General features: G+C 42.2%; 3 protein-coding genes across 7 annotated transcripts in view; 1 reads left to right on the top strand and 2 right to left on the bottom strand.

The window, feature by feature from the left end:
- LOC115107805 (sodium-dependent multivitamin transporter-like) overlaps window positions 1-20092 on the bottom strand; it is a 36446-nt gene extending 16354 nt beyond the window's left edge. The window contains exon 1 of one of the 2 annotated variants that reach the window (XM_029631460.2): window positions 18765-20092. The gene's annotated coding sequence lies outside the window, so the exon portion shown is untranslated. The remainder of the gene's footprint in view (window positions 1-18764) is intronic. The other variant, XM_029631461.2, reaches the window with a different exon arrangement.
- Window positions 20093-20637: 545 nt separating this feature from the next.
- Window positions 20638-23125, bottom strand: LOC115107804 (ribosomal protein L7-like 1). Its single transcript, XM_029631459.2, has 6 exons — window positions 23020-23125; window positions 22381-22489; window positions 22101-22264; window positions 21759-21896; window positions 21498-21607; window positions 20638-21332 (listed from the first exon to the last, which is right to left on the bottom strand). The coding sequence occupies exons 1-6, from the start codon at window positions 23037-23039 to the stop codon at window positions 21124-21126; spliced, it is 750 nt and encodes a 249-aa protein (XP_029487319.1). The 5' UTR covers window positions 23040-23125; the 3' UTR covers window positions 20638-21123.
- An 817-nt stretch (window positions 23126-23942) lies between these two features.
- LOC115107802 (nuclear receptor coactivator 1-like) overlaps window positions 23943-26902 on the top strand; it is a 108054-nt gene continuing 105094 nt past the window's right edge. The window contains exons 1-2 of one of the 4 annotated variants that reach the window (XM_029631456.2): window positions 23943-24394; window positions 24501-24567. The gene's annotated coding sequence lies outside the window, so the exon portion shown is untranslated. Of the gene's footprint in view, window positions 24568-26902 lie in introns of all 4 variants that reach the window. The other 3 variants (XM_029631455.2, XM_029631458.2, XM_065008798.1) reach the window with 3 other exon arrangements.

Genomic DNA, 26902 nt, shown 5'->3' with positions numbered 1-26902 from the left:
ACAAGCTGCACCTGTGTAATGATCATGCTGTTTAAGCAGCTTCATGATATGCCACACCTGTCAGGTGGATGATTACTTTGGAAAAATGCTCCCTAACGGGGATGTAAAAACAAACAAAAAAACAATGGGACAAACACTGTGTTTTGATGCATTTCTAATACTGTAAGACTTTCTGGTAGAGGTTTTCTAAGACAGCTTACCTCATTTTTAGGATGGAAAATGGTTGAAAACATGTACATACTTTCTTAAAAATATAGACTCTTAGGAGCATGTCAAATGAAAGCTATGAACTTCACATGTTGGTCCTTTTACATGGAAATGCCCGAAGGCTACCAGCTGGAGAACAATAGCTGTGACCGGCTCTGAGGGCATCCATTCCTCTGATAGATGTGGAGCGACAGATAGACTGGGGGGAGGGGCTCTAACTGGCTCATCTCCAGAGCATTATAAAACACAGCATTGTCCTTTACAGGCACTGAGTCACAACCCAAGTCTATTACATTTTTTGCAGTGTTACTTAAACCATGTGACTTCATTTCATAGCAGTCATCGTGACTGACTTTAAAGTATAGGCCTAGGCTAGGCCAATTATAATTATGGCAGCTAATTTGATTTCCTCATGCCTGACAATACTGAGCGGTTCTTAATGATGGGCTCAAATTATAGGTAATGAAAATAAGTACCCTCTCAGGGGATGATCAGTGTAAAGATCGTGGATCAAGAGGTTCAGATATGTTCTGTTCCTGTGAAAAACCAGGCTGGCGAAAGAGAGAGATACTGTATTATTGTGAAAGGGACAGGAACATTAAGAAAAAACAGATTTGCAATACAGAGATACTGTATCATACTGAACAGGAAAGGTTATTAGCATTTCCACAAGAGTTGTGGGGGACGTTTTATCATCTGCTAAAGGATAAACAAGGTTATGAATGTTGCCTTTACAGTGTCTAAAGCCAATTTAAACAGCCTTGTGTTTCTTCCTGATAGTCTTTAAAGTCTGCATTTAAACATTAGCATTTTCCCTTTCTGTAAGGTTAAAGAGTACAAAAATGTCTACCATAGCTTGACAATTTCTGACAAGCTAAATGCTTAGAGCCCACTGAACTGTGGTAAAATAGTTAACTTGCGAACATATACCATACCTGTCCATCTCAACAAGTAGGCTACAACATGGGAAAAAGCTGAGTCAGAGTCTATAAAGGAGAGAAATATTTGAGTGAGAAGTCAGGTTTACCAGGACTGTAATCTCTCAAAACAATGGTTTATTGAATGAATTACCTCTGCCAGTTATAGGGCCTGTGCTGATCAAAACGGTGGAAGCCTGCCATGACTGTCTGATTCTCCTGAGCCTGTGTGATCAAACCCAAATGTGTCTGACCCATTATCACATCTTACAAGTCATCACCTGAGGTACAGACTACTAGCGAGAGCAGCCTATGCCACAGCATCACCTCTACAGTAAAATCAAAAAACACACGCATTGAGCACCAGCAGTTAAGAAAATAAGGTCATCTGAGACGAGTCCAGAATCAACAAAAAGGCTAGGTACAGTAATTGGTAAACAGTTCTAGGGCCTATTGAAATCAACCTACTCACTTGCAGTCATGCTTGATATTATTAGAGGTTGTACGTACAGCTGCTGAAACAGCAGTGTGGTCTTAAATGGGGCTTCACTGGCCCTGTGACAAATCAAATCAACCTTTATTGGTCACTGTTACATTCCCCAATATGAAAATATTTTCGCTCAACAGGCGGTGTCCACTGAAAGTTGACAAACAACAACAATCTGGGTCCTAAAAGACATCCACTATAAACTCCCACTAAATTTGCCTCAGAAAAGGAAAACTAAAAACACACACCAACTTATGTGGAACAAACCCAAAAGAGTGGGGAAGACAAAATAAAAGGCTTGTTTTTAAATCAAACAAAGAGAAAGAGCTAAATCGCAGTCAAGCACATCAACATCTCATGCCAAAACAGGTGAAACTAATGAGGTGACAGGTGCAACACATCCTGACCAACGAGGATGATTCCAGGGCAAGCCAAGACAACAATATAGCCCATATTTTTGTTGGACAAGTTTGCTCACAACCAACAACACCCATTTCACATCATGATCAACTGAAATGCGTCGCCTTCTCCAATATAAACATGGTGTTAACTGTCAGTCTCGCATACAAGACAAACACTCTGTGTGTGTATATAAACCCATTAAAAAAAAAGAAACGTCCTCTCACTGTCAACTGTGTTTATTTTCAGCAAACTTAACATGTGTAAATACTTGTGTGAACATAAGATTCAACATCTGGGACAAACTGAACATGTTCGGGGGGGGGGGGGTCAAAATCAAAAGTAACAGTCAATATCTGGTGTGGCCACCAGCTGCATTAAATACTGAAGTGCATCTCCTCCTCATGGACTGCACGAGATTTTACAGTTCTAGCTGTGAGATGTTACCCCACTCTCCCACCAAGGCACCTGCAAGATCCCAGGGGGGGTCCTGGGCCTCACCCTCTGATCCAACAGGTCCCAAACGTGCTCAATGGGATTGAGATCCGGGATCTTCGCTGGCCATGGCAGAACACTGACACACAGAATGAGCAGGATGCCTGGTGGCATTGTAATGCTGGAGGGTCATGTCAGGATGAGCCTGCAGGAAGGGTACCACATGAGGGAGGAGGATGTCTCCCTGTAACACACAGCATTGAGATTGCCTGCAATGACAAGCGCAGCCCGATGATGCTGTGACACACCGCCCCCAGGTCATGACAGACCCTCCACCTCCAAAATCGATCCCGCTCCAGAGTACAGGCCTCGGTGTAATGCGCATTCCTTCAACGATAAACGCGAATCCAACCATCACCCCGGTGAGACAAAACCACAACTCATCAGTGAAGAGCACTTTTTGCCAGTCCTGTCTGGTCCAGCAACGGTGGGTTTGTGCCCATAGGCGACATTGTAGCCGGTGTTGTCTGGTGAGGACCTGCCTTACAATAGGCCTACCAGCCCTCAGTCCAGCCTCTCTCAGCCTATTGTGGACAGTCTGAGCACTGATGAAGGGATTGTGCGTTCCTGGTGTAACTCGGGCAGTTGTTGTTGCCATCCTGTACCCGTCCTGCAGGTGTGATGTTCGGATGTACCGATCCTGTTACATGTGGTCTGCCACTGCGAGGACGATCAGCTGTCCGTTCTGTCTCCCTGTTAGTGCCGTCTTAGGCGTCTCACAGTACGGACATTGCAATTTATTGACCTGGCCACATCTGCAGTCCTCATGCCTCCTTGCAGCATGCTTAAGGCATGTTCACGCAGATGAGCAGGGACCCTGGGCATCTTTCTATTGGTGTTTTTCAGAGTCAGTAGAAAGTGTCCTAAATTGTAATAACTGACATTAATCGCCTACCGTCTGTAAGCTGTTAGTGTCTTAACGACCGTTCCACAGGTGCATGTTAATTGTTTATGGTTCATTGTTTAAACCCTTTACAATGAAGATCTGTGAAGTCATTTGGATTTTTACGAATGATCTTTGAAAGACAGGGTCCTGAAAAAGGGAAGTTTCTTCTTTGCGGAGTTTATTTTTTCACACACACCTACTCATTCCAGGGTTTTTCTTCATTTTTACTATTATCTACATTGTAGAACAATTATGAAGACATCAAAACTATGAAATAACACATTTGGAATCATGTAGTAACCAGAAAAAAGTGTTTAACCAATCAAAATACAAATTTGTCAAAGTAGCCACCCTTTGCCTCGATGACAACTTTAAACACCCTAGGCATTTTCTCAAACAGCTTCATGAGGTAATCACCTAGAATGCATTTAAAATGAACAGGTGTCCCTTGTTAGAAGTTAACTTGTGGAATTTCCTTCCTTCTTAATGCGTTTGAGCCAATCAGTTGTGTTGTGACAAGGTAGGGATGGTATACAGAAGATAGCCCTATTTGGTAAAAAACAAAACAAGTCCATAGTATATTAAGAACAGCTAAAATAAGCAAAGAAACGACAGTCCATCATTATTGTAAGACATGAAAGTCAGTCAATACGGATAATTTCAAGAACTTTTAAAGTTTCTTCAAGTGCAATCGCAAAAACCATCAAGCACTATGATGAAACTGGCTCTCGCGAGGATCGCCACAAGAAAGGAAGACCTAGAGTTACCTCTGCTGCAGAGGATAAGTTCATTAGAGTTACCAGCCTCAGAAATTGCAGCCCAAATAAATGCTTCACAGAGTTCAAGTAACAGACACATCTCAACATCAACTGTTCACAGGAGACTTCATGAAATCAGGTCTTCATGGTCGAATTGCCACAAAGAAAACACTACTAAAGGATACCAATTAGAAGAAGAGACTTGCTTGGGCCAAGAAAAATGAGCAATGGACATTAGACCATTGGTAATCTGTCCTTTGGTCTGATGACTCCAAATGTGAGATTTTTGGTTCCAACCGTAACCCAATTGAGATGGTTTGGGATGAGTTGGACCGCAGAGTGAAAGAAAAGCAGACAAATGCTCAGCATGTGGGAACTCCTTCAAGACTGTTGGAAAAGCATTCTTGGTGAAGCTGGTTGAGAGAATGCCAAGAGTGTGCAACGCTGTCGGCAAGGCAGAGTGGCTACTTTGAAGAATCTAAAATATATTTTGATGTCAAATCAAATTTTATTTGTCCATACACATGGTTAGCAGATGTTAATGAGAGTGTAGCGAAATGCTTGTGCTTCTAGTTCCGACAATGCAGTAATAACCAACAAGTAATCTAACTAACAATTCCAAAACTACTGTCTTATACACAGTGTAAGCGGATAAAGAATATGTACATAAAGATATATGAATGAGTGATGATACAGAGCAGCATAGGCAAGATACAGTAGATGGTATCGAGTACAGTATATACATGAGATGAGTATGTAAACAAAGTGGCATAGTTAAAGTGGCTAGTGATACATGTATTACATAAAGATGCAGTAGATGATAGAGTACAGTATATACGTATGCATATGAGATGAATAATGTAGGGTATGTAAACATTATATTAGGTAGCATTGTTTAAAGTGGCAAGTGATATATTTGCATCATTTCCCATCAATTCCCATTATTAAAGTGGCTGGAGTTGAGTCAGTGTCAGTGTGTTGGCAGCAGCCACTCAATGTTAGTGGTGGCTGTTTAACAGTCTGATGGCCTTGAGATAGAAGCTGTTTTTCAGTCTCTCGGTCCCAGCTTTGATGCACCTGTACTGACCTCGCCTTCTGGATGATAGCGGGGTGAACAGGCAGTGGCTCGGGTGGTTGATGTCCTTGATGATCTTTATGGCCTTCCTGTAACATCGGGTGGTGTAGGTGTCCTGGAGGGCAGGTAGTTTGCCCCCGGTGATGCGTTGTGCAGACCTCACTACCCTCTGGAGAGCCTTACGGTTGTGGGCGGAGCAGTTGCCGTACCAGGCGGTGATACAGCCCGCCAGGATGCTCTCGATTGTGCATCTGTAGAAGTTTGTGAGTGCTTTTGGTGACAAGCCGAATTTCTTCAGCCTCCTGAGGTTGAAGAGGCGCTGCTGCGCCTTCTTCACGATGCTGTCTGTGTGAGTGGACCAATTCAGTTTGTCTGTGATGTGTATGCCGAGGAACTTAAAACTTACTACCCTCTCCACTACTGTTCCATCGATGTGGATAGGGGGTGTTCCCTCTGCTGTTTCCTGAAGTCCACAATCATCTCCTTAGTTTTGTTGACGTTGAGTGTGAGGTTATTTTCCTGACACCACACTCCGAGGGCCCTCACCTCCTCCCTGTAGGCCGTCTCGTCGTTGTTGGTAATCAAGCCTACCACTGTTGTGTCGTCCGCAAACTTGATGATTGAGTTGGAGGCGTGCGTGGCCACGCAGTCGTGGGTGAACAGGGAGTACAGGAGAGGGCTCAGAACGCACCCTTGTGGGGCCCCAGTGTTGAGGATCAGCGGGGTGGAGATGTTGTTGCCTACCCTCACCACCTGGGGGAGGCCCGTCAGGAAGTCCAGTACCCAGTTGCACAGGGCGGGGTCGAGACCCAGGGTCTCGAGCTTGATGACGAGCTTGGAGGGTACTATGGTGTTGAATGCCGAGCTGTAGTCGATGAACAGCATTCTCACATAGGTATTCCTCTTGTCCAGATGGGTTAGGGCAGTGTGCAGTGTGGTTGAGATTGCATCGTCTGTGGACCTATTTGGGCGGTAAGCAAATTGGAGTGGGTCTAGGGCGTCAGGTAGGGTGGAGGTGATATGGTCCTTGACTAGTCTCTCAAAGCACTTCATGATGACGGAAGTGAGTGCTACGGGGCGGTAGTCGTTAAGCTCAGTTACTTTAGCTTTCTTGGGAACAGGAACAATGGTGGCCCTCTTGAAGCATGTGGGAACAGCAGACTGGTATAGGGATTGATTGAATATGTACGTAAACACACCGGCCAGCTGGTTTGCGCATGCTCTGAGGGCGCGGCTGGGGATGACCTCTGGGCCTACAGCCTTGCGAGGGTTAACACGTTTAAATGTTTCACACTCTCCTTCACTGCAGCCGAGGTGAGTAACACTTTATGGTTCCTACATGACTCCATGTGTTATTTCATAGTTTTGATGTCTTCACTATTATTCTACAATGTAGAAAAAAAATCTTTAATGAAGAGTTGTCCAAACTTCACTTGTACTAATATACATATACACAGACACACTACCGTTCAAAAGTTGAGTCACTTACAAATGTCCTTGTTTATTAAATTAAATTTAAAAATTTTGTCCATTAAAATAACAAATTGTAGACATTGTTAATGTTGTAAATGACTATTGTAGCTGGAAACGGCTGATTCTTCATGGAATATCTGCATTGGCGTACAGAGGCCCATTATCAGCAACCATCACTCCTGTGTTCCAATGGTACGTTGTGTTAGCTAATCCAAGTTTATCATTTTAAAAGGCTAATTGATCATTAGAAAACTCTTTTGCAATTATGTTAGCACAGCTGAAAACTGTTGTACTGATTAAAGCAATACAATTCTTTAGAATAGTTCAGTATCTGGAGCATCAGGATTTGTGGGTTCGATTACAGGCTCAAAATGGCCAGAAACAAATACCTTCCTTCTGAAACTTGTCAGTCTATTCTTGTTCTGAGAAATTAAGGCTATTCCATGCGAGAAATTGCTAAGAAACTGAAGATCTTGTGCAACGCTGTGTACTACTTCCTTCACAAAACAGGGCAAACTGGCCCTAACCAGAATAAAAAGAGTAGGATGCCCCGGTGCACAACTGAGCAAGAGGACAAGTACATTAGTGTCTAGTTTGAGAAACATAAGCCCCACAAGTCCTCAACTGGCAGCTTCATTAAATAGTACCCACAAAACACCAGTCTCAACGTCAACAGTGAAGAGGCGACTCTGGGATGTCCTTCTAGGCAGAGTTCCTCTGTCCAGTGTCTGTGTTCTTTCCCCCTCCCACCATCTTAATCTTTTCTTTTTATTGGCCAGTCTGAGATAAAGCTTTTTCTTTGCAACTCTGCCTAGAAGGCCAGCATCCCGGAGTCACCGCTTCACTGTTGACGTTGAGACTGGTGTTTAGGGTAGAGCTTGAAAATGCAAGCCCCTTAGGTGCCCAAGGTCATTGGCCACAGGTAAAATGGTCAATTCACGTTATATCTACAGTAGCTTTGATTGGACTGATCGTGTCAACATCATACTTCCAAAAGCTTAGCTAGCAGTCATGAATCAAGTCGACAATCTACTGGCAAATCATTTTTAATCCTTGTCATTTGAAGATAAATAATTAAGAGAAATTATAGATAAAGCGTATAGGTGCTCATCGGCCATTGGACATAAACATTACACAAGATGGAAATCAACATTACACAAGTTGGAAATCGCAACTTCAACAATGACTGGTTTGGAAGGAATCAGTGACAATCTGCAAGCATTGCAAAGCAATCACTAGCCTGCTATTAAGTGGAGTTAGTATGTGGTCCAAATTCTGGTCTACGGGTCTCTTTTCCAATCTTAAACTGATAAACAGACATTGGCCATGCTGTCAATCCAGAATGATTTCTGCTGCGCTTAAAACAACAACTCAGAAGAGAGAAATCTGACAGTGAATTCAAGAAAACTGGGAACTCAGGAAAAAAAATTGCTCCGACTGTGAAAATACATTTTGAGCGGTCATCCCAACTCAGAATTGTAAATCGGGAACTTGGGCCTCTTTCTAGAGCTACGACCTGAAAATCACTGGCGTCATCATGATTCAACTTTGTCCTCGCCCCCCCATAGTTCTCAGTTGTCCCAGCACCATCAATCCAGAGAATGTCAGACTTGGATGAGTAAGTTTGCCCACAAAAGGACCGCCGCACCTCCTTCCTGTTCAAGTGAGCAAAGCACAACAAGGTGAGTCCAAAAATGTCTTGTATGCTGCTGCATTAATTATGTAATATGCCAGGGAGATAGTATCACTCTCTTAGCTACAAATATACATAAGTGTATGTTGTGTAGTAAGCTGTTAGTAGCCAATGTGCCTCACCCTAAAAATTTGGTCTAGTTTCCCCTCTTGACTTCGCCTACGGTTCTGACTTGGTCGTGCACATGTAGCCTATAACCTGTTTTAGAGAAATGTAATCATTGAATACTGTAAGAGCTTTCATTGTCTGCTTATATGCCCCCTTTATTTATCCTACGGGTCTGACTTGGTGTACAGGGAGAACACTAAGAACGGCCCATGTTCTGAATTCCGTCGCTGTACATTTCAAGTGCTAAACAAATAGTTATATTGACTACATCCGTCCTAGCTTGTTCGTTATTGGTCTTAATCTAAATCACGGATGGCCTCTTATCCACTTGTCGTCCCCTTATGCCATTGTTTGTACATCTTAATTGACAGTAGAAACCACATTTGTTTAAGCAAGTCAGCCTTATCAGCTGTGTCTTTTTTAAAGGCAGTAAATGAGGCTCAATTAACTGTTTTGCAGCCAGACAAGGCTCTGCTGATAGCCAGGTGTAGCAGTGGTAAGAGGTTGGGACAGCTTTATGTATGCCCTAACAGTTTGTGGGCACCCTTCTTCACTGTTACAGTGCACTTAATGTATTTTTTAATGTTGTGGCTTTGCTGGCATGCATCGCTCCAATTTTTGTTTTTTTGTGCCCCACCAAGATTTCCAAGCTAAAATCGTCACTGCCTCTGGCTGGGACCAACTCACAAGCCTAAAGGATAGCAGCTTTAACAGTGTCATAATCTGAACTGTGATCAAGAGATAAAGCGGTGTACACTTTGAGCTTTACCCACAAGAACACTGGAGGAGCAGTGACCAGATATCACAGTCGTTTTAAGGATGTGGCAATCCGGTCAAACAGAGTAAAATATACGTCCACTTGCTTTTCATTGAAAGGCGGTACAAGACGGCTGTTCTGACCAAGATCAAACTCTATTGAGGGTGCAGGATGGCCCAACTTGATTCAAAGTGCTTGCGGCACTCTTTAGCATCCTTCCATCTCTTTTAATCGAATGGCATGCTCCCGTTTCTTGTTCTCTGGCTGCACGTTTTATTCTTGTTCCATGGTTTTACCCGAATGGCCTTGCGCCACACTAGAGGTCGACCGATTATGATTTTTCAACGCCGATACCAATACAGATGATTGAAGGACCCAAAAAAAAAGCCGATACCGATTAAAAAGATGATTTTTCATTCAGTATTGTTGGAATTGACAATTACAAAAATACTGAATTAACACTTAATATAATACATCAATAAATCTATTTAGTCTCAAATAAATAACGAAACATGTTCAATTTGGTTTAAATAATGCGAAAAATTGTGTTGGAGAAGTAAAAGTGCAATATGTGCCATGTCAGAAAGCTAACGCTAAACCGCAGTTAAGCACTTCAAACATTTCTCATGCTAACTGGACCAGTCGCTCTTAAAATGTCAACAAACGACTGACTGACTAACTAACTAACTAACTAACTAACTAACTAACGTGACAGGTGCAACATCCTGACCAACGAGGATGATTCCAATCATGGCAAGCCACACCCAAACATAACCAACCTCTAAATCAAAAACAATAATTTAGCACAACAGTCACATACACAGCAGTTTCAGTGAAACTCTTGCATTTCTAGCTCCAACAGTGCAGTACTAATAACTAGCAATACACAAAGTAAAGAGAAAGAAATAAAACGGCGGAATGAATCTAATTGACAACACAAATAGCACAAACAGTAATCCAAATCTATACTAGAGGTCGACCGATTATGATTTTTCAACGCCGATACAGATGATTGGAGGGCCAAAAAAGCCGATGCCGATTAAAATATTGTATTTGTAATAATGACAATTACAACAATACTGAATTAACACTTATTTTAACTTAATATAATACATCAAAGAAAATAGATTTAGCCTCAAGTAAATAATGAAACATGCTCAATTTGGTTTAAATAATACAAAAACAAAGTGTTGGAGAAGAAAGTAAAAGTGTAATATATGCTATGTAAGAAAGGCAACGTTTCAGTTCCTTGCTCAGAACATGAGAGCATATGAAAGCTGGTGGTTCCTGTTAACATGAGTCTTCAATATTCCCATGTAAGAAGTTTTAGGGTGTAGTTATTATAGGAATTATAGGACTATTTCCCTCTATACCATTTGTATTTCATTAACCTTTGTTCTTATAGGCACTTTAGTATTGCCAGTGTAACAGTATAGCTTCCGTCCCTCTCCTCACTTCTCCTTGGGCTCGAACCAGCAACACAACGACAACAGCTACCATCGAAGAAGCATTACCCATGCAGAGCAAGGGGAACAACTACGAGAAGGCTCAGAGAGAAGGCTCAGAGCGAGTGACGTTTGAAACTCTATTAGCGCGCGCTAACTAGCTAGCCTTTTCACTTCGGTTACACCAGCCTCATCTCAGGAGTTGATAGGCTTGAAGTTATAAACAGCGCAATGCTTGACGCACAACGAAAAGCTACTGGCAAAACGCACAAAAGTGCTGTTTTAATGAATGTTTACGCGCCTGCTTCTGCCTACCACCGCTCAGTCAGATACTTAGATACTTGTATGCTCAGTCATATTATATGCAACGCAGGACACGCTAGATAATATCTAGTAATATCATCAACCATGTGTAGTCAACTAGTGATTATGATTGATTGTTTTTTATAAGATAAATTTAATGCTAGCTAGCAACTTACCTGCATTCGCGTAACAGGCAGTCTCCTTGTGTAGTGCAACGAGAGAGGCAGGTCGTTATTGCGTTGGACTAGTTAACTAAGGTTGCAAGATTGAATCCACGAGCTGACAAGGTGAAAATATGTCGTTCTGCCCCTGAACGAGGCAGTTAACCCACCGTTCCTAGGCCATCATTGAAAATAAGAATGTGTTCTTAACTGACTTGCCTAGTTAAATAAAAGGTATAAAAAATATATATCTATATATATTTTTTTTTAATCGGCGCCATTCCAATTAATCGGTTGACCTCTAGTATGGGGCACATGCAGATTGATTTAAAAAAAAGTTTGCCATGATTCTGTTGATATTATGGATATAATTTGGAATTTTATTCGCCGTTGTCGTGACCGCTATTTCCGGTGGATTTCTCAACATAACGTGACAAACAAACGGAGGTATTTTGGGTATAAAAAAAAATCTTTATTGAACAAAAGAAACATTTGCTGTCTAACTGGGAGTCTCGTCAGTGAAAACATCTGAAGATCAAAGGTAAACGGTTAATTTGATTGCTTTTCTGATTTTCGTGACCAAGCTGCCTGCTGCTAGCTGGACATAATGCTATGCTAGGCTATCGATAAACTTACACAAACGCTTGTCTTGCTTTGGCTGTAAAGCATAATTTCTAAATCTGAGACGACAGGGTGATTAACAAAAGGCTAAGCTGTGTTTCGCTATATTTCACTTGTGATTTCATGAATATTAATATTTTCTAGTAAGATTATTTGGCCGTTGCGCTATGCTAATTAGTGTAGTTGATGACAATTATCCCGGATCCGGGATGGGTAGTTCCAAGAGGCTAGTGATTATGATTGATTGTTTTTATAGGATAAGTTTAATACTAGCTAGCAACTTACCTTGGCTTACTGCATTCGCGTAACAGGCAGTTTCCTTGTGGAGTGCAACGAGAGAGAGGCAGGTAGTTATTGCGTTGGACTAGTTAACTGTAATGTTGTAAGATTGGACAAGGTGAAAATCTGTCTTTCTGCCCCTGAACGAGGCAGTTAACCCACCTAGTTAAATACAAGGTAAAAATAAATAAATAAATTAGGCAAATCAGCACCCAACAATAACGATTTCCGATTGTTATGAAAACTTGAAATCGGCCCTAATTAATCGGCCATTCCGATTAACCGGTCGACCTCTAATCTATACGCATCTACACCAGATGAATTTACACAAGATATACTAGGAATGATATGTAAATAAAATAAATCTGGTGTGTATAAACAGTATAACTCAAATGCAATATACAGTAGTAGAAATATTACAAAGAGCTATGTAGAGAATACAGTATATAAATACATAGTGCAAAATGGATAGAATTGGAAATCAGCTTCTGTACCAGAGTTCAGAATATAAATAATATACATTGCTCAAAAAAAATGAAGGGAACACTTAAACAACACAATGTAACAAGTCAATCACACTTCTGTGAAATCAAACTGTCCACTTAGGAAGCAACACTGATTGACAATAAATGTCACATGCTGTTGTGCAAATGGAATAGACAACAGGTGGAAATAGGCAATTAGCAAGACACCCCCAATAAAGGAGTGGTTCTGCAGGTGGTGACCACAGACCACTTCTCAGTTCCTATGCTTCCTGGCTGATGTTTTGGTCACTTTTGAATGCTGGCGGTGCTTTCACTCTAGTGGTAGCATGAGACGGAGTCTACAACCCACACAAGTGGCTCAGGTAGTGCAGCTCATCCAGGATGGCACATCAATGCGAGCTGTGGCAAGAAGGTTTGCTGTGTCTGTCAGCGTAGTGTCCAGAGCATGGAGGCGCTACCAGGAGACAGGCCAGTACATCAGGAAACGTGGAGGAGGCCGTAGGAGGGCAACAACCCAGCAGCAGGACCGCTACCTCCGCCTTTGTGCAAGGAGGAGCACTGCCAGAGCCCTGCAAAATGACCTCCAGCAGGCCACAAATGTGCATTTGTCTGCTCAAACGGTCAGAAACAGACTCCATGAGGGTGGTATGAGGGCCCGACATCCACAGGTGGGGGTTGTGCTTACAGCCCAACACCGTGCAGGACATTTGGCATTTGCCAGAGAACACCAAGATTGCCAAATTCGCCACTGGCGCCCTGTGCTCTTCACAGATGAAAGTAGGTTCACACTGAGCACATGTGACAGACGTGACAGAGTCTGGAGACGCCGTGGAGAACGTTCTGCTGCCTGCAACATCCTCCAGCATGACCAGTTTGGTGGTAGGTCAGTCATGGTGTGGGGTGGCATTTCTTTGGGGGGGCCGCACAGCCCTCCATGTGCTCGCCAGCGGTAGCCTGACTGCCATTAGGTACCGAGATGAGATCTCAGACCCCTTGTGAGACCATATGCTGGTGCGGTTGGCCCTGGGTTCCTCCTAATGCAAGACAATGCTAGACCTCATGTGGCTGGAGTGTGTCAGCAGTTCCTGCAAGAGGAAGGCATTGATGCTATGGACTGGCCCGCCCGTTCCCCAGACCTGAATCCAATTGAGCACATTTGGGACATCATGTCTCGCTCCATCCACCTACGCCACATTGCACCACAGACTGTCCAGGAGTTGGCGGATGCTTTAGTCCAGGTCTGGGAGGAGATCCCTCAGGAGAGGGATCTCATCAGGAGCATGCCCAGGCGTTGTAGGGAGGTCATACAGGCACGTGGAGGCCACACACACTACGGAGCCTCATTTTGACTTGTTTTAAGGACATTACATCAAAGTTGGATCAGCCTGTAGTGTGGTTTTCCACTTTAATTTTGAGTGCGACTCCAAATCCAGACCTCCATGGGTTGATAAATTTGATTTCCATTGATAATTTGTGTGCGATTTTGTTGTCAGCACATTCAACCATGTCAAGAAAAAAGTATTTAATAAGAATATTTCATTCATTCAGATTTAGGATGTGTTATTTTAGTGTTCCCTTTATTTTTTTGAGCAGTGTATATATTGTACTCTATACCATCTACTGCATCTTGCCTATGCCGCACGGCCATCCATATATTTCTATGTACATATTCTCATTCATTCCTTTACACTTGTGTGTAGGGGGTAGTTGTGAAATTGTTAGATTACTTTTGCATTTCGTTACACTCGCATTAACATCTGCTAACCATGTGTATGTGACCAATAAAATTTTATTTGACTACATGGGTAATTTATGGAGTGTTCTTGAATGCACGTGGTGCAAGAACAGACCATATAGAGCAGAAATCTAAGTGATCTTTCAGGGATAGTCTTGTGGTAATATGATGACAACATGATGGTAATATGATAAATAATAGATTAGTATATTTATACTTCTTTCCTACAAGGAACTCCCATAAGCTGTCTGTCAACTACCCTCCCGTGACTGAGGTGGGGGAGCATGAACTTAATCCACGTGGTAAATAAGATCATACCCAAAGGTCAACGGTCAGTTACAGGGTCCTCTGGCTCTTTGCTAGGCTCCCTCTGCTACAACCCTTTGGGATCACTGAAATCAAATTTCATGGATGGAAACTTGACACCAGCCATGCAGTGTAGACACGCCACGAAGGAGGGAACTATTAATTCACTAGTGGGGGGAAGCCCTGGAGGAGATATTCCTATCTTAATTAGCCTGCCCTTTACAACAAAAATGTGTCCTAACGCAGCAACCTTTTTCTGCACCAGTAGGGTGTGACGAAGTTAGAAGGCAATCACGATGTAGGCCGATGTGATGTCTTAAGAGTCTGACGATGTAAAACCATTTAGCTACAGTAGTACTAATGACTCTTCTGACTATCCCCAATCCAAAGGCCTGGTTTTAGGATGCGTCAAGAGAGGGCATGGGAAGGAAGGACATCTAGACAAACATCAGTGCCGCTTTCACACGCTAAAGACCAGGATGGAAAGCCACTGTTGCCTGGCAACTGGGCCGAACATTGTACATGCTCTTGGGAAACGCAGCCTGCCCTTCTTTGACGTAACCCCCTTCAGTGTAATTTGTGTAAAATAGAAATCCATTTTACCTTCAATATTGGCAGGGGGAATAGAACATAATAATGGGAAGGGATGCAGCTGAAACCGACAGACCCTGCAGTATCAGACCTGTTTAGTGCTAGTATACACCATAGGAAAGATAGGCCTATCTCCTATGTAATTAACAGTTTAGACATACGTTCAAACATTTTTAATTTCAGGAGAACAAATAATGTTTTGGGTCAGGTCAAGTAATCTCCAACAGAGACAACCGTTCAGTTGTGCGGACAAATCCGTCTCAAATTGTAAGAAACATGCAGTACACCTCTACAGGCACAGAGTCTTCTCGAGGTAGCATCTCAAGACTTACCTTGACGCATGCTCCTCACCTAGTCATGGCATACAGGGGTAAACCCAGCATGTGCCTCAGACAGTTTATCACGGCTGCCCAAAAGGGCAAGAATCTGAGTAGTCATTAAACCCTCCCTGAATGAGTCCCATGAATGCTGCTCTGACAAAGTACAGCATGTGTGTGTGAGGAGGGGTTATGGTAAGACTGGGAGGGGTATACAAATATAAATATTCTGAATCACAGTGTGTGAGATATAGTAGCGGTGAGCTGTCACTATAACCACAGTTGGCAAAGATTTGTGTAGCACAAATCCTGAAGTTCTTTTTAGTACCAAGGTTCAAAATGAAGGTTATTAGCTTTCCAAAAGAGTTGAGGGTTTTTATCTACTGAAGGAGTTCCGTGATAAGGTGGCCATGAGCCATGATAGTGTAATGAAATTATCACATGGTGAAAGGTGACAAATCAATAAAGATAGTGGAAGAATGAGAAAGATACGCTAGTCAATAATTATCTACACCAGCGATCATCAACTAGATTCAGCCGCGCACCAATTTTTTATTGATGGGATAGTTGGGAGGCCAGAACATAATTACAAATCATTTGTAGTAAAGAAATGGGTAGTACTGCAGTAATCTGTAGACAACAAGAAGCCCAAAACAGATATATTTGACTAAAACAATCATTTCAAACCTTGCTTACATTAGTACACGATCACGTCGTCTATCTATTATGCGTGGGAATACTTGGGAACAGATTTCCTAAATTAAAATGCTTGGAGCTGATTTCCTGTTGATTTTTAAAACCGTCTTTTTATGTCCAACAATGAAAATTAAACACATTCTCTCTCTCCAAATGTTTTTTTCTTTGCTCAGAAAACTTGGGGGCCAATTTGGCCCGCCTGCGGGCCGTCAGTTGGGGATCCCTGATCTACACAATTCTTCTGGTCAATGGCTAGAAAGAATGTGGCCTCTGAAATGGTCGGGCACCCATTGAAATCGAATCGTCTATGATGGCACGTGCTGTTGTTTAACAGGTGAACCTTGAAACATGGAATCAGTCTAGAGATTTGGAACATTGTAACCTGACCACAAGAGCTTGATAAATAAAACACTACAGAAATGCAAAGGTTGCAAATAACAATCAAAATATACTGAACAAAAATATAACACACAGCATGTAAAAAGTGTTGATCCCATGTTTTATGAGCTGAAATAAAAGATTCCAGACCTTTCCATGCGCACAAAAAACATTTCTGTCAAATTTTGGGCACAAGTGTGTTTATATCCCGGTTAGTGAGCATTTCTCCTTTGCCAAGTTAATCTATCCACCTGACAATATCAAGGAGCTGCTTAAACAGCATGATCATTACACAGGTGCACTTTGTGTTGGGACCATAAAAAGGTCACTAAGGCTGTGTGTACACTTGACACTTACATGCGACTTCTGCTATCAGAAAACAAAGCTCGCATTGAAACGACGGGTCTAGACACACAAAAGACGCCTTGTGGTCTGATTGTGTTGAGATCGGTCTGACCACTTCAGGTGGTGGTGGTGGTGGTCAGGGACGCATTGTGTGCGGATTTCTCCTTAGTCTGGAAGCAATCAGGCTACTGAAAGTGCATACAGCGGGCGACATCAGCACTCCTCCCACAAGTTTCCAGCAAACTTGTGTTTTGGGACGAAGAGACAAGTTTTCATTATAACGTTGGAGGAAATATATGCCTAGCATTTACAGTAAACACGCCTCAAATGCCAGCTAGCTAATTTAGAATTTAAAAAGTGTTTGACGAGAGTTATGGTAACTCCTTTGCAATCCCTTAGCGTTGCTTGCTATGCTAGCGTGCTGCCTAGCTACTTACAATTGAAGTCGGAAGTTTACATATACTTAGGTTGGAGTCGTTAAAACTCACCTTTCAACCACTCCACACATTTCTTGTTAAAAAACTATAGTCTTGGCAAGTCAGTTAGGACATCTACTTTGTGCATGATACAAGTAATTATTCCAACAATTATTTATAGAGATTATTTCACTGTATCACAATTCCAGTGGGTCAGAAGTTTACATACACTAAGTTGACCGTGCCTTTAAACAGCTTGGAAAATTACAGAAAATTATGTCGTGTTTTTTTGTTTTGTAATGGCTAATTGACATCATTTGAGTCAATTGGAGGTGTACCTGTGGATGTGTAACGAATGTGAAACGGCTAGCTAGTTAGCGGTGGTGCGCGCTAAATAGCGTTTCAATCGGTGACGTCACTTGCTTTGAAACCTTGAAGTAGTGGTTCCCCTTGCTCTGCAAGGGCCGTGGCTTTTGTGGAGCGATGGGTAACAATGCTTCGTGGGTGACTGTTGATGTGTTCAGAGGGTCCCTGGATAACGCCCGGGTATGGGCGAGGGGACGGTCTAAAGTTATACTGTTACACGGGCCTACACCTTTATTTGGCACAGCCCAGAGCAGCCTTGATTTCCACATCCACTGATTTTTGATCCAGTCCGTACCAAATCTGAACCAATCATAGACGTTTATGTTTGGTTCAGATTTTGTCCAGACTTGATTTAGCCCAAATATAGACATCCATAAATTACATATTTAATTCAGAACCAGAAAAAGGTGCCTCATTTTAACATCCAGAAAATACCTATTTTCACCTTTCATTCAGAACCTAAATTGAACCTAACTTCAACATCTGGAAAATATATATATTTTCAACATCCTTTTGCTTACTGGGACTATTCTAGTTTTACAGGGGGCAGCATTTTTTCGTCTTACCTAGGGTGGCAGAACTGCAAGGACCGGCCCTGGTTGTCACACCATACTGACTGGTTTTCTGATACTGTACCTTAAAAATGTAGGGGTGTGTATCTGTGACCGACAGACGCATAGCTGTATTCCCAGTCATGTGAAATCGATAGATTAGGGCCTAATGAATTTATTTATTTCCCTATATGACCTGTAACCCAGTCAAATATTTAAAATTGTCGCATGTTGCGTTTATTTTTGATCAGTGTACAATGTTACAATTTAAAAAAAGTTAAATGTTAGCAACCGAAACGATGGGTTCATCATTTGAAACAATGAATGTTTAGATAAATGATAGACAACACCGTCATCAGCGATTTTTACATAGCACTCGCTGGCTAAATGTGTTACATTAGTTTGCTAACTAACAAGCAAGCTGTATTTCAATCAATACAAATAAATATCAACGACAGCAAAACACCTTCTGCCTCGCTAGTATGCTAACAAACTATATAATTAATGAGCTTACGTCCGCGTGGTCCTCCTTCCACGAAGCGAATGTTCAACTCGTCCTGCTGCGGTTCATCAGCAAAGCTACCGCGTGAGGTTACATTGAACCAATGGCAATGTACATTCAAGAGCGTGTCATGATCCCAATGGCTTGTTAAATGTCAAATCAACACACATCGGCTTCTATTTTCTTGTACTTTGTTGATTCGAAGGGAGTAAATTAACATCTCACCGTGATCAGACGCGTGCGTCTCTTTTCATTCGGCTAACTATGGAGGAGACCGAGGTCATGCTCGCGATACGAACCGCCCATTTTCCTTGACAGCTCGCTTTCTTCACACACTGCTAACATGCGGCTATTACTGCTAATAATAGTCTTCCGTCACAAATTATGTGCATCATCTTGAATAGGGAGGGAAGGCTTATTTGGCGGTTTACCTTAAAAGTCATGGATCACACAGGAATTCACCAAATATATATACATTTATTTTAGTCCAGCATCGGCACTGTATTTCACGCCAGACAGTGTTGCACAGACTGATCTGTCTGTCATTTTGCCCAATGTGTGATGCAATCTTCATTTCTCAGACATTGATTGATTACCTTGCCCCTTTGATATGCAAATATCGGACCAGACCACCCTGATGTGATGCAAACCAGCTGGATTGATGTGTAACCCACCCCCTTTTGCTGTTTGCCAAAATAATCCATCCACCTGACAGGTGTGGCATATCAAGAGGCTGATTAAATAACATTATCATTACATAGGTGCACCTTGTGCTGTCGACAACAAAAGGCCACTAAAAGATGCAGTTTTGTCACACAACACAATGCCATAGATGTCTCATGTTTTGAAGGTGTGCAATTGGCATGCTGACCGAAGAAATGTCCACCAGAGCTGTTGCCAGATAATTTAATGACCCTTTCTCTTCCATAAGCTGCCTCCAGCTTCATTTTAGAGAATTTGGCAGTACGTCCAACTGGCCTCACAACCAGACCATGTGTAACCACGTCAGCCCAGGACCTCCACATCCAGCTTCTTCACCTGCGGGATTGTTTTGAGACCAGCCAACCGGACAGCTAATGAAACTGAGGAGTGTATCTGTTTATAATAAAGCCCTTTTGTGGGAAAAACTCATCCTGATTGGCTGGGCCTGGCTCCCCCCAGACCCACTGACTGCCTAGTCACGTGAAATCCGTAGATTAAGGAAACATTTATTTACATTTTACATTTAAGTCATTTAGCAGACGCTCTTATCCAGAGCGACTTACAAATTGGTGCGTTCACCTTAAGACATCCAGTGGAACAGCCACTTTACAATAGTGCATCTAAATCTTTTAAGGGGGGTGAGGATTACTTTATCCTATCCTAGGTATTCCTTATTTCAATCGACTGATTTCCTTATATGAACTGTAACTCCATAAAATTGTTGCATGTTGTTTATATTTTTGTTCAGCATAAATGTTGCTGCCACAATTAGCTTGTGTCGTGTCCCTCCATTGCAGCACCCTGGGTTGCAGTTTCCCAGGTCTCTCCCCCTCCACTGGGCTAGATGAGTCACATCTAGCTAAATTGATTGTTATTCTGCACAGCCAGTGGCAGGAAAACCTTTGAGGGAAAAAACGATATACACTAATGCAACTGCTACATAAATAGCAGACACACCCCCTCAATTACTACACTTGGTGCTAAGTGATTGGACAGGCAATGGCCAATCATCCATGTACACTTTCTCAGTCTTAACATCTGTATCACCTTCTGAACTCTGGGACTGACTCCTTTTAATCCTGCAGACTGGCCTCAAGAAAATATTTGCTTTAGTTTATCATTGCTAGACTTTTTTGACATCACAAATCATGTGGCAACATTTGATGCACCCCAAAGTACAAAACAAGTTCTTGTTTCAGTTTATTATTTCATAAACATATTGTAATCTCACATACATAGTAAGCATAATGACATCCCTCTGAACACCACAGGGGCAAAGTAAGTAGTGTTGCAATTAGCATCTCCATAGAATGGCCTTATTGCTACTACAGAGGTGGCAACATATTGAGAACACCAATTTTTCAAAAAAAGGGAGGGTAAATTACTGCCGTCTAATCACAACATAGTCCAGAAAGGCACTGTCTGACTAGACGTTCAATTCTGATCAGGTCCAATATGAATTCTGCCAGCTGGGACCCTGGGGTCCTAAGATGAATTAAATCCTTATGAATCTGTAAGGGATCTCTTTCCTCATGCCAGACTGGGTAATTCAGAGTATTGATATTAAAGGAAGGAATTAAAGAACAACGAATGAGTAGGCTATGACGAAAGAAAAAAGTTCATCATTGGCCCCAAGAAAAGGTCTGACGTGAAAGTGTCTCGTGCTGCCTCAGTTGAGCTGCCTGATTATCGAGTTTATGTCCGTCCCTCTGGGTCCTGGGTTGCCTATGTCCTTCAGAAGACCTGCCTTGTCCCTGGCAGCGTGTCGAGCCACAGACAGCTTGAACGGCCATATGAAGTTGCTGACCACCCGGAAGTTCTTCCCCACAGAGTAGATCTCATGGATTAAGTCCTCCAGACAGATGATACCATACTTGCCTGAGAGGAGAGGATATGATGTAATGAATATGTATCTCAATGAAAATCACAGGGGTAAATTATCTGCAGGACAACTTTGCTACACTACTAATTTGACATGCACATACAAGACTTGTAACTCCACATGCTGATAAAAAAATACACATTATAAATTGTGGTCCTCACCCATATGCTGCTCAATGAGTGTGTTGTCTGTGAGAGCGACCCTTCGCTTGTCAATCTTGGCCTGTCCTCTTTTCAAGATCAACTCACGAACTGACTTCAAGTTGGGAAACCTGTTTAATTTGAATTATTTGCCATTGTTATTACAATACATTGTCCAACTAGTTGATTCCACCCGTCAGGGTGGATTAATCTCAATACATTAAGTAGATTTGGTGTTCAGAGTCCCTGGGTCCCCAAAGTCTGACCCCCATTCTCACTTACCCCCATGCTACATAGGGCTCAACCATTTTCAACATGGCCATAGAAGTCTTGTTAACTTTGACAAAGGCACCGCTGAAGATCTTTCTCAGGCGTAACATCTGGATTACCTTCTGAACTCTGGGACTGACTCCTTTGATCCTGCACAGAGAGAGAACAGATGAAAATATTACTCCAGTATTCAGCCTGACCACTAAAGAGGAGCTGATGGAATACTGTATTTCCAGATGATTGTGACTGCATAGCCACTTACTGTGAGTATAGAATAGCCAGGCAAGATTCCCTAAGCTTTATTTGCAACACTTTTAGAATCACATCATGTCACTACAGATTTCAGTCACTCACTCTCTGATGCGGACAGCGAAGGCCAGTCTGTTCTTTGCAGGGGGCATGGCTGGAGCTGGTCTGCGACCTGCTCTCCTGATACGGGTCTCATCACGATGCTTTCTATGGCTATCCTTCAGGAAGTCCTCCAAGCGCTTGAACTTCAAGGGTTTCCCTTTAGATACCTGAATGGATAAATTTACACTTGTTGATGGCCTACAACTTTATACAAATCAAAATAATCATATGTAAGTGATTAAAAGGCCACCATGGTAAAACATTGACCCCTCCAGTGTGTTACCTTTCTCTTCTCAAGAAGTGCACGTTTGGCCTCAGTGGCTTTGATGGCTTGGTATGCTTTCCTCTTCTTCAGAAGGTTCTCAGGAACCAACTTTATCACCCTCTTCACTCTTAGCACAACATTTAATAAACACTCATATCATACAGAGAATACAGTGAGATAAGGACAAAGTCCACAGAACTATCGAAAAGATTATTCCCATATCCATCTGCAACAAAAACCATGACAAGGATCTGATTCATGAGTGAAATTAAGTTACCAAGCTAACAGTAGCTAGCAAACTTGGTTATTATAAATGACCTTTGCAGGCAAACCAAATAACACAAATTTAGCTTTGGCATTCTGGTCACATTACATCATTATTTGACAGCAGATTTTGTTTCGTGTTACTTGTGTCGAAACATTAAAATGTCATTATTTAAGTTGGCGTTGCGGTATGGCTAATGGAATATCATGCCTATGTGAAACATACGCAATTTATCTAGCTCTCTGTAATGAGCATCTTTCAGACAAATCATACAAATACATGGCTTGACGGAATCCTGTTAGTCTAATTTCACATTTATGCTATAGACATTCTTGGAAAATTATAAATGTAGCAAAGGATGGACTTAGATGAACATGTAAACAAATACGTACTCAGACTCCTGCTCTGCCATCACGAATCCCGAAGTGTGAGTGAAAACGTGTGCCGGCGCAGACAAATGACGTCATCAAAGACTCCCCAGCCTTGCTCAATCTGCCACCTTGTGGAGTGGAGTACGAAAAACAATAAATGCTCTCTTCCTCAAAAAAAAATACATATATATTTTACATTTACATTTACATTTAAGTCATTTAGCAGACGCTCTTATCCAGAGCGACTTACAAATTTTGTGCATTCCGTCTTGAATATATTTCCTACGTGAGAATGTTTATCACGGGTGGCTGGTGGCACCTTAATTGGGGAGGACAGGCTCATAGTAATGGATGGAACAAATGTTTTTATAAAGCCCTTTTTACATCAGCAGATGTCACAGAGTGCTTATACAGAAATCCAGCCTAAAACCCCAAACAGCAAGCAATGCAGACGTAGAAGCATAGTGGCTAGGAAAAACTCCCTAGAAAGGCAGGAACCTAGGATTAAACCTAGAGAGGAACCAGGCTCCGAGGGATGGCCATTCCTCTTCTGGCTGTGCTGGCCATTGAGGCCATATGGTTTCCATGTGTTTGATATCATTCCATTCCAGCCGTTATTATCAGCTGTCCCCCTCTCAGCAGCCTGTGATGTGTATGAATAGTACAATGTGTTCTTTGAACTGTGGACCCTGACTTCTTGGTAAAACAGACCATTTTCTCTCACACTGATGCAAACATCTCTATACTGGTGCCAGTACCACTAATACAAGGCTATCCCACTACCTAGCTATGTGAACTTGATTTCCGAGATAGCCTTCAATACGCATGCTTGAAAAATAAAGCATTCATAAAAGCCTGTTCCGTGCAACCGCTTTTCAGATATATGGTGATATTGCAAGTAGTTACAGCACACTTGCAGACCGAGGCAAAGCACTGCTTGCTTCTTTGCCCTCTCCCCATGAACGAGCATCGTACTGAACTTCTGTCATTGTACGTGCACGAGCTAAACTGTTTGCGTAGCGAGATGTTGAAAATGGCGGAGTATCGAGACCAACGCGACAATTAAAATATTAGTTAACCGTGAATGACAATTTCAAAACAAACGCAAGTTCTATTTCGGAATAACTACATTTAAGGAGAGACATGGAGTATAGTTGAACACATCGAATTGGTTTTGAAACTGGCTTTGAATTAGCTAGCGTTGCTAATCTCGCTAGTTTCAATAGTGTGATTTATTTTTTTTATCGCAGGTTTGTTTGTCAACAGCTGACGTTTAGCCACCAACCAACTTTCCCCTTACCAGTGCCAAACTACAGCACCAGATCACATTGTCCATAGCGTGTGGAAGAGACTTTTACGGAGCGGCGGATCAGAAAATCAAGGCAACCGAACTAAGGTTAGCTGGTAGGCTAACTCACGGCTTTAGCTGACAAATATTTACATTAAATTTGCCACCTAATGCATAGTAATTGTGCATCTAATGTGACAACTCTGATAGCTAGATTGCATTGAAATCGAGTAAATACAGAAGAGAATCACCAATCAACATATAAGGGGCCTGACAAACAGGTAAGTTAGCTAATTAAGCACAACACCTTGCAAAATTGCAGTAAAATAGTTTGGACTAAAATACCCTATTTGGCCGCTGATGGCGAGCTAGACAGCTAGTAACTAGTAGCGGAGGATAAAACGTGGACAAGTTACCCAGAGAACATTAGCCAGCCAATCAATATCACATTCAAGTACAGCAATGTATTTGCTATAACATGCTAAATTGTGAGTTTGCAAACAAGTTGATTTGTTTGAGGATCTAAACATTCGCTGCAGGTCTTTTGATTAAGGCATTTTCATTCTTCTTGAACTAGTGGATGTGTGCAGTTTGGCAGTCACTCATTATTTAGTAGAGCACGTGCCTTTTGTTTGCAAGACTGCTATATTCTAGCGATACAATTAATTGTTTTCATTAGTTCAACTAACCCTCTTTGGTTAATCAAAATTGTATTGTATCTTGTTCAGGACCACGCTAGAAAATTCAAATGTTTTGCTAGCCACCTGTGCCAGTTGAATTGGGCATATTTTTCGGTCTAGCTAGGTAATCAATTAGGGATACATTTATGACGACGATAAATTGATTGATATGTTTGCACCAATTATGCAATTATTGCGTTGGCCGCACCACCAGTGAGTGAGGCATTTCGTTCGGCTCAAACACCAGTAGTCATGTTAGTCGACAACTTTTATGTTGTCTTTTATTGCACTTTACAGCATTGTACTTTTATTGAATTGCTATTAGCTTTGTGGGGCAGTATTTATGAAGCCATTTAAATTATTGTTTCTTTATGTGCGTTTTGGTTGTAAGTGCAGTGCAAGTAGATTAGGCCTAACGAAACGTGTATTGTGCGTAGGCTATAGGCTACGAGCCTAGACCTCAAGGACGGAAGTCAATGCAATCAGGCCTCAACAATGCAGGTCAAAGTTAGTAATCACTTCACAAGCATTTTGTATTTGCTATCGGCTGTAGCACAACTATCAAGCTCCGGAACAAAAATGTGATATTTGACAACCAGTTTGCCCAACTTAATCACATGTTAATACCATTTCTTCTCCCTCGCTGATTTTCTTTCTGCATACAAAGGGAAAGTAAGATATGTATCACACTGGAAGAATTATGATGGCGGGTGTTTGTGAAATGAACAATATGAAGCAAGAATCCACACCCTTGTGTAACCAGGAACATTCCAATATAGTAGCAGATGCATTGATTTGAGCATTCATCGGTAGAGGGAGATATGACTGTTGGACACAGTTATTGTGTTTTCCTGTGTTGCAAAGAGGAGGAAGATGGTCATGGTTATAGAGTAACCAAAATGTTTCTTGTTCGAATCCCAGAGCCGGCAAGGTGGACAAATCTGCCGTTCTGCCCTTGAGCAAAGCAGTTAACCCTCACAGCATCTTCTCCCTGGGCGCCAATGATGACAATTAAGGCAGCCCCCACCTCTCTGATTCAGAGGGGTTGGGTTACATGCGGGATGCATTCAGTTGTGAAACTGACCACGTATCCCCCTTTAATTAACACTTTTTTGTGACATTATTTTGACCTGTAGGAGCATTTCATATTACAGTATGCTCATAAAGGGGGAGAGGATGTGGGGGGAGCTATGTCAGACCAGATCTTTTAAGATTTGCCTAAAATGTAAGCGCAACCATTCTCAACAGCCTGTTCAGTGTTGTCATGTTTAAAGCATTCCTTTTCACAAGCTTAGTGAGTCATTTGTTTGTTTTTTTAACCCCGAGGCACATGCAGTAGGCTAAGGATTTCAGGTGTGCATTTAGCGAAGTGGTTCATATTGTGAATGACAATATCCAGTGAATGTAATAGCCTAAGAAGTTAGGATAAATTATTTAGTCAATATTATAGTGAAAATGGGCCTTTATGATTAAATGGTACCATTGATGCATGATCCAAACCCTTGTGAGGGTGATCAGATTTGTGGGTGTGTGCTGTGTCCCTCAACTCTCTCTTGCCCTGTTTCGGCGCGGGGCACACACACACTTCCGCCGCTTCTGCGGGCGAAAGGAACGGAGTGGGGCGCTCAGCTGTGCCTCCCCAGCCGTCAGAAAGCTGACCTACATTCTCCTCTCCCTGGAAAGAAAGCTTGTGCAGCAGACTGTGAATTTGTGGGGGTAGGGAAAGAAATATAGGGAGTGAGAGAGAGAACGAAGGAAGAGAGCGTTGTGGCACACTCACAGAGCAAGCTGAAGAACCAGATCCCAGTGTCCCATTTCTTATCGGGGCACGCTAGGAAGAGAACTGAGACAACAGTTTGTACAGTGGGACTGAGCTGTGGGAAGGAGCTGCTTGGCTGGGGTTTGGCAGGCAGTGTGACTGACTCCCTTGGTCCTC

This window comes from Oncorhynchus nerka, linkage group LG24, assembly GCF_034236695.1.
Source record: "Oncorhynchus nerka isolate Pitt River linkage group LG24, Oner_Uvic_2.0, whole genome shotgun sequence".
Taxonomy (NCBI): domain Eukaryota; kingdom Metazoa; phylum Chordata; class Actinopteri; order Salmoniformes; family Salmonidae; genus Oncorhynchus; species Oncorhynchus nerka.
The sequence above is the reverse complement of the archived record's forward strand: the minus strand, read 5'-3'. Positions and strand labels throughout refer to the sequence as shown.

What these genes read in the sequence shown, in the direction of transcription:
- LOC115107804 (XM_029631459.2), bottom strand. Translation starts at nt 23,039, where the DNA reads ATGGCAGAGCAGGAGTCTGA. An exon ending in ATGGCAGAGCAGGAGTCTGA is followed by an intron (nt 22,490 to 23,019) that starts GTACGTATTTGT and finishes TGTTGTGCTAAG; the next exon opens with AGTGAAGAGGGTGATAAAGT. An exon ending in ACTCATTGAGCAGCATATGG is followed by an intron (nt 21,333 to 21,497) that starts GTGAGGACCACA and finishes CTCTCCTCTCAG; the next exon opens with GCAAGTATGGTATCATCTGT.